The sequence below is a fragment of the Zingiber officinale genome, chromosome 10A (assembly GCF_018446385.1).
Source record: "Zingiber officinale cultivar Zhangliang chromosome 10A, Zo_v1.1, whole genome shotgun sequence".
NCBI classification, from domain to species: domain Eukaryota; kingdom Viridiplantae; phylum Streptophyta; class Magnoliopsida; order Zingiberales; family Zingiberaceae; genus Zingiber; species Zingiber officinale.
The window spans coordinates 3,631,916-3,638,922 of record NC_056004.1 but is presented as its reverse complement, the minus strand read 5'-3'; the positions used below and the strand labels follow the sequence as shown (position 1 = coordinate 3,638,922).

The 7,007-nt window shown below is 50.1% G+C and overlaps 2 protein-coding genes across 2 annotated transcripts; one reads left to right on the top strand and one right to left on the bottom strand.

The window, feature by feature from the left end:
• The first annotated feature begins 1,137 nt into the window (after positions 1–1,137).
• On the top strand, positions 1,138–4,860 carry LOC122026189 (LRR receptor-like serine/threonine-protein kinase RGI3). The gene is made up of 2 exons (XM_042584835.1): positions 1,138–4,171; positions 4,253–4,860. The coding sequence occupies exons 1-2, from the start codon at positions 1,177–1,179 to the stop codon at positions 4,681–4,683; spliced, it is 3,426 nt and encodes a 1,141-aa protein (XP_042440769.1). The 5' UTR covers positions 1,138–1,176; the 3' UTR covers positions 4,684–4,860.
• A 91-nt stretch (positions 4,861–4,951) lies between these two features.
• LOC122027913 (NDR1/HIN1-like protein 13) lies at positions 4,952–5,803 on the bottom strand. Its single transcript, XM_042586928.1, has one exon. It carries the CDS (start codon positions 5,784–5,786, stop codon positions 5,082–5,084), a length of 705 nt encoding a protein of 234 aa, XP_042442862.1. The 5' UTR covers positions 5,787–5,803; the 3' UTR covers positions 4,952–5,081.
• Positions 5,804–7,007: the final 1,204 nt, after the last annotated feature.

Genomic DNA, 7,007 nt, shown 5'->3' with positions numbered 1-7,007 from the left:
ATATAAAATAAGGAAAAAAGTTTAATAATTGAGTTGTGTTCTTGGCACGTTGGGATTATAATCAAATCTAATTTAGCATTATGAGTAGTGTTCCTTTCTAATTCTATTCCACAAGCCTTTTGCTCTAAAGAAACTTATCTTTGGTTTTACATTTACCATTGAGCTTCCCTTTGCTAACTTTACTATCATACAAGTCAAGGAAAGTCTAAACTTGATGTTAAATATTATTTTCTAGCTCACTCAATTGATGAGTTGGTGTTAAATATTGCTATTGTTTTAAACAATATGAAGAACAGGACGAGTCAAATAATAAGGGGAACTTAAATCTCTGTGAAACTTATGATTTGCACCTGTCTATATATGATCTCCTGATCACGTCAGTGGGCGGTTCATTCTCTTACAAGCTGCAGTTTCCACAACTGCTGTAAAAAAGCAGTGACTGCTCTAATGGTCAGATCTGCTAGACGTTCTAAAATACAATGATGTCAGAGAACTATAATTAACTTGAAGAACATGTACCAGAGAACATGCACTACACACCTTCTCATCACCACCAAGTGATCAAAGTTGTCATCTGCCATTCTTCACATCCTTGATTTGTTCCCATAATGACTCCATCTTATAGAACCAGTATTAAGAACCCATGTGAACCACATAATAAGTGAAAGCATTTGTCATATCACCTTCAGCAATCACTGTAGGAAACTAACTATAAAGCTAGTTCAGATCTTAGAGAGTAGGTAGGTTCTAGTTTTATCTACTTAAATGAGGACTTCTGCAAGGTCTGATTTTTTAGGTTAATGGGGATCTTTGTTAAAATATAGTTTATGGTATTGACGATGGGCCAATGTTAAAAAATATAGCAGAGCCAGCATGGTTGTTCTTCCATTCGAGGACATGTACATGTATTCTACATTTTCCTGGCTTTACTTTTCTGCAATTCTTTAGGATTAACCCTAGCCTTCTTCCATGTGCACTTGGAGATTCTCCACTTGTCCCTCGCTTTGGACTCCAATTCAAACAAGAGCCAGCTCAACAGATGCGTTTTACTCTAGTTTACTGAAGAACGAAGGGCATTTAGTTAACTGAAAATGGAGTCTCTTAAGTACATAGCATACAGTAACCTTGGGCATGATTAAACTGTCCTGAGCCACCCTTCCACTGATCCATAGCAGCATGAATCCAAAACCTCAGAACAACAGCAAAGATACGTATGAAAAGAAACATGAAAGTAAACATACAACTTCGATCCAGATCTCTTGCATTTCCACTATAAACAAAACATGGAGTTTCCACCACTGCAATCTCAAAAACCCTTCTCTTCTTCACTCCTCCCTCCCCCCCCTCAATCCCAACATGGGATGGTTGCCTCCAAACTTATGTGCAATTCTCTTCCTCGTCTTCAATTCTTTCTTCTTCTTCTTCTTCTTCTTCTTCATCAATTGCCTGGCCATTGATGAGCAAGGCCAAGCTCTGCTCTCGTGGAAGCTGACTCTGAGCAGCTCCACTGATGTACTCAGCTCTTGGAATTCTTCGGACCCTAATCCATGCAAGTGGTTTGGTGTTGCCTGCAATTCCAGGCTTGAAGTCATCAGCTTAAAGATCGAGTTAGTCGATCTGAAAGGCCCATTGCCTTCCAACCTCCAATCTCTCAAGTCCTTGAAGATGATAATCCTCTCCGAAGCTAACTTCACCGGTCATATTCCAGCAGAGTTCGGGGAGTACCGTGAGCTCACCTTCCTTGACCTCAGCAAGAACCAAATCGCCGGTGAGATCCCGGCGGAAATTTGCAAGCTGACTAAGCTTCAGACCTTGGCTCTGCATTCCAACTTCCTACAAGGTGCCATTCCGGCCGATATTGGAAACCTCCCCAGCCTCACTCACTTGACGCTCTACGACAACTACATCAGCGGCGAGGTGCCAGCGAGCGTCGGTAAATTGGAGAGGCTGGAGGTTTTCCGTGCTGGCGGGAACCAGAATCTGAGAGGCTCGTTGCCTGCGGAGATTGGCAACTGTAGAAGCTTAGTGATGTTGGGCCTCGCGGAGACCGGTTTATCCGGGAGGCTTCCTTCCACCATCGGATTGCTCAAGAGGATTCAAACCATTGCTATCTATACTTCTCAGCTGTCAGGGCCAATCCCAGGAGAGATTGGCAACTGCACCGAGCTGACCAAACTTTATTTGTACCAGAATTCCCTGTCTGGCCCGATTCCGCCGGAGATCGGCCGGCTTCGAAACCTGCAGACTCTGCTCCTGTGGCAGAACAACTTGGTGGGAGCAATCCCGCCAGAGCTTGGCCAGTGCGAGCAACTGGTCTTGGATTTGTCCTTGAATTCCCTTACCGGAAGTATTCCACGGAGCGTCGGTAAATTGAGGAGCCTCCAACAGCTCCAATTAAGCACCAATCAGCTGGCCGGAGCTATCCCGTCGGAGATGTCCAACTGCACCGCGCTGACCGATATCGAGGTGGACAACAACGATCTTTCCGGCGAGATAGGAATTGATTTTACGAGACTGGTTAATCTTACTCTGTTCTACGCTTGGCAGAACAGGCTCACGGGAAGCATTCCAGCTAGCTTAGCTCAGTGCCGGAATTTGCAATCGATGGATCTTTCATACAATAACTTGACGGGGTCGATTCCAAAAGAACTGTATGGGCTGCAGAATTTGACCAAATTGCTTCTCTTGTCGAATGAATTGACCGGGTTTGTGCAGCCGGAGATCGGCAATTGCACGAATCTTTTTCGGCTTCGGCTGAATGACAACCTCCTAGGAGGAGCCATTCCGGCGGAAATCAGCAAGCTCGAGAACCTTAATTTCCTCGACATGAGCAGAAACCGGCTCGTCGGCCCTATTCCAGCGGCGATCTCGGGGTGCCATAACCTTGAATTCCTCGACCTTCGTTCCAATGCACTGAGCGGCGCCCTGCCGGAGTCACTGCCGAGGAGCCTGCAGTTCGTTGACTTCTCCGACAACAAGCTAACCGGAGTAATAAGCCCTGGCATTGGATCGCTGCCTAAGCTGACGAAGCTCATGCTGGGGAGAAATCAGCTCTCCGGCGCGATCCCTGGGCAGCTTGGGTCATGCAGCAAGTTGCAACTTTTAGATCTCGGCGACAATTTCTTATCCGGTGAGATGCCAGGCGAGCTCGGCCAACTTCCCGCGCTAGAGATCTCGCTCAATCTCAGCTGCAACCGTCTCTCCGGCGAGATCCCGCAGCAATTTTCATCCCTCAGGAAACTCGGGTGCCTTGACATCTCGCACAACGAGCTCCACGGAGATCTGGGGGTCCTCGCTGGGTTACAAAATCTTATCTCCCTGAACGTCTCCTTCAACGCCTTCTCCGGCAAGTTGCCCGACACCCCCTTTTTCAGGAACCTCCCGCTCGCCGACCTCGAGGGCAACCATGGCCTGCTCATCGCCGACGGCCGGCTCTCTGCTCAAGAAACGTCGAACAGAGCCCCAGTATCCACGCTAAAGCTCGCCATGACGTTCTTGATCGTCGTCAGCGCGGCGCTCCTCCTGACAGCCGCTTACGTCCTCGCGCGCGCACGCGCCGCGCCTCGCGGCGACGCAGACGACGCCTGGGAAATCACGCTATACCAGAAGCTGGATCTCTCGGCCGACGACCTACTCCGGGGGCTCACATCAGCGAACGTGGTCGGCACCGGGAGTTCCGGGGTAGTTTACAAGGTCTGCATCCCGAGCGGCGAGACGCTGGCCGTCAAGAAGATGTGGTCGCCGGCGGACGACGACTCCGGCGCGTTCCGCAGCGAGATCGCTGCGCTGAGCACGATACGCCACCGCAACATCGTGCGCCTCCTCGGCTGGGGCCTCAATCGGAGCGCCAAGCTAATGTTCTACAACTACTTACCCAACGGGAGCCTGAGCAGTTTCCTCCATCGGGGGAGGAAAGAGGCGGCGGCGTGGGAAACGCGGTACGAGATCGCGGCAGGGCTGGCCCACGCCGTCGCTTACCTGCACCACGACTGCTTGCCAGCCATCCTCCACGGGGACATCAAGGCCATGAACGTCCTCCTCGGCCCGAACTTTGAACCGTATTTGGCGGACTTCGGCCTGGCTCGGGTCCTCGCCGACGGCGAGCCGGCTCATAATTCGGACACTGCGTCATGTCCTCGTATCGCCGGTTCATACGGCTACATGGCTCCAGGCAATCACATATCTTGCAACTTTTAATCACAATTACGTGCTCTTTTGTTACCATAATCTGATTCATGTTGAATTCGAACAGAGCACGCGTCGATGCAGCGGATAACGGAGAAGAGCGACGTGTATAGCTACGGAGTGGTTCTGCTGGAGGTGCTAACGGGGAGGCATCCACTAGACCCGTCGCTGCCCGGCGGGCTGGATTTGGTTCAGTGGGTGCGAGTCCATTTACAGAGGAAGCTGGACCCGGTTCAGCTCCTCGACGGCAGGCTGCTCGGCCGGCCGGAGCACCAGGTCCAAGAAATGCTGCAAGCCCTGTCTATCTCGGTTCTGTGCGTCAGCAACCGGCCGGATGAGCGGCCGGCGATGAAGGACGTGGTGTCGTTGTTGGAGGAGGTGAGGCGGCCGGCGAACGACGAGAAGAAGAAGGAGCCGGTGGTTGCTTGCGCTGCTGGGGATGTGGAGTTACCGGGGTCTTCAAATTGCTCGTCTGTGATGTCGGATTACAGTAGCTGAAGAAATTAAGCATGTGGCGGAAGCTGCTTAATCTTGGGAAGCAATTTTGTGATAGATGAAAGTTTAATTTGTTTCCCTTGTAAATCATCGCAATTTCAGTTGCCTTTGTGAGTAGAATTTAAGGGAATTCGATTCAGCTCGTAGAACCACCGCTAAAATGACCATTTTTCAAAGTATATACATATTTAAAATGCATTTCAACGGCCTCGAAATTGCAAGATGTAATTGGAAAAATATATCAACTTTACCATTTCAAAGTATCGTTCGTCAAAGTATAATGCAGTTGTTCTTTACCATTGCTGCAAGATATTCTACAGGGCAAAAATATATTTGCTAATTTGCTGACTTCGCAAAGAAGTGAATTTAATCCGAGATTTGAAACGAAAGGTGTGTTGATTTTAATCCTTCCTGCATCGCCGGGCGACGAGCACTCCGTTGGGTGGGGCCGTGAGCTTGACCTCACAGCGAGTGGAGATCCAGTAGGAGAACTGGCCGGCGCCAAGCCTCGCCCTTACCTTGAACCTTCCCCTCACATTGTACACCACGCTGTTCTCTCTCACCTGCTGCTGGAGCTCCGCCGCCAGATCCGCCGGCAGCAGCACGTTGCTGGTGATCATGCGCGTAGCCTCCAGTCGCGACTCCCCCGTCCGCTGCGCGAACGGCCGAAGCGCCTGCACCGCGATGAGCCTGTCGCGGAAGTAGAGCTCCAATCCCAGCGACTGGAACGCCACGTCGATCCTGCGGTTGGAGTTGGAGAAGTTGACGAGGAAGGAGACGTCGCCGTTGAGGTACGCCAGCGAATCGAGGTAGATGCTGTTGAGGCTGGCGGCGGTAAGGTCGACGGAAGGGCTACGCGGCTTGATGACGAGGAAGACCACGAGTGTGACGATTCCTGCGAGGATGAGGAGGAGAGTGAGGACGACGCAGATGATGGCGGCGCACCAGATGAGGGGACTGGTTCGACGGTGGGGCGGGAGGAGCTGCGACTTCCTGGGCTGCGACGGCCCCGAGAACATGGTGGCAGATTTGGGAGGTTGGAAGGGGGAGGAGGGGGAGGTGAGATAAAGCGGTGGCGCTCGACTAGTGGAACTGTGAGCGAGCATCTGAGGAAAAGTGTGGAGGAGAAAACCTTGGGATGAAGTAACGAGACAATAATGACATTTTAAGAGATGTTTTCTTAAAGAGATTGAAGAATGGGAGGGTGCAGTACGGGATAGAATTGTTATAAGGATTTGAACCCGGATAAAATCGAAGGAAAAACTTTTTTGAATCTTGGTAAAGTAGAGTGATACGGTGTATAATGGTAGGATTTGATCAAGAAGATATAATAGTCAGAATTTAAGGGTATATGACGGTCAGAAGTCAAGGGGGTGTGGCGATCAGAAATCAAGGGGACGTGATGGTCAGGAGTTAAGGGGACGTGGCGGTCAGGAGTTAAGAGGGTGTGGCAGTCAGAGGTCAAGAAGATGTATCACCCCACAGAGGGGCTGTAATTTTCAAAGTCGTTACCCAGCTAACACTCGGTCGGGAGACCCATTTTTGGAATTCAGACAGGTTACTCGGGCGAGGGGCCCAGGTCTAGAATTTAGACAGGTTAATCGGGCGAGAGGCCCAGGTCGGGAGTTCATATAGGTTACTCGGGCGAAATGCCCAGGTCGGGAATTCAGACAAGTTACTCAGGTGAGAGGACCAGGTCACGAATTCAGACAGGTTACTTGGGCGAAAAGCGCAGGTCGGGAATTTAGACAGGTTGCTTGGGCGAGAAGCTTAGGTCGGGAATTTAGACAGGTTGACCGGTCGAGATGCCCAGGTCGAGAAGTCAGACTAGTAGCACCAGGAACAAGGAAGAAGGAGAAGGAACCATCTCTACTGGTCGGATTTTCTTATAGCAGACTTATATATAAGAACTTGATGCGCCTGGTCGGGATATAACGAACTACTCAGATGCACCTCGGTCAGGCTTATCGAGTGCTGGTTGTCAGGAATTCTCTTGTTCATGCCTGATCAACGAAAACGACAACAGAATCAGAGAATCGTAACCACCTATAAGAGAATATTTATTGTGTGTCAGAGTATATTCCAACGGTCTATGACCAGCTGATAACAGAACCTTTCTCCGACCTATCCTCCGACCTATAAGAGGATGTCAAGTGTCACCCACCGCCAGACATAGTCTGACACCCGACATTGCCTGACACTTGCCAGAAGCCCTAAGTACACATGGTCATATAAAAAGGGGTGTCCTCTCTTGGTGCAGGTACGCTCACTCACCTTTTCGCATCTGTCTTCTACTTTCTGCATTTTTACTGCTCTTCTGGGGAAAA

Excerpts from the sequence above, each read along its gene's own strand:
- LOC122027913 (XM_042586928.1), bottom strand. The coding sequence starts at position 5,786 with ATGCTCGCTCACAGTTCCACTAGTCGAGCGCCACCGCTTTATCTCACC.
- LOC122026189 (XM_042584835.1), top strand. The coding sequence starts at position 1,177 with ATGAATCCAAAACCTCAGAACAACAGCAAAGATACGTATGAAAAGAAA. Across the intron at positions 4,172-4,252 it reads ATACGGCTACATGGCTCCAG|AGCACGCGTCGATGCAGCGG; the intron begins GCAATCACATAT and ends GAATTCGAACAG.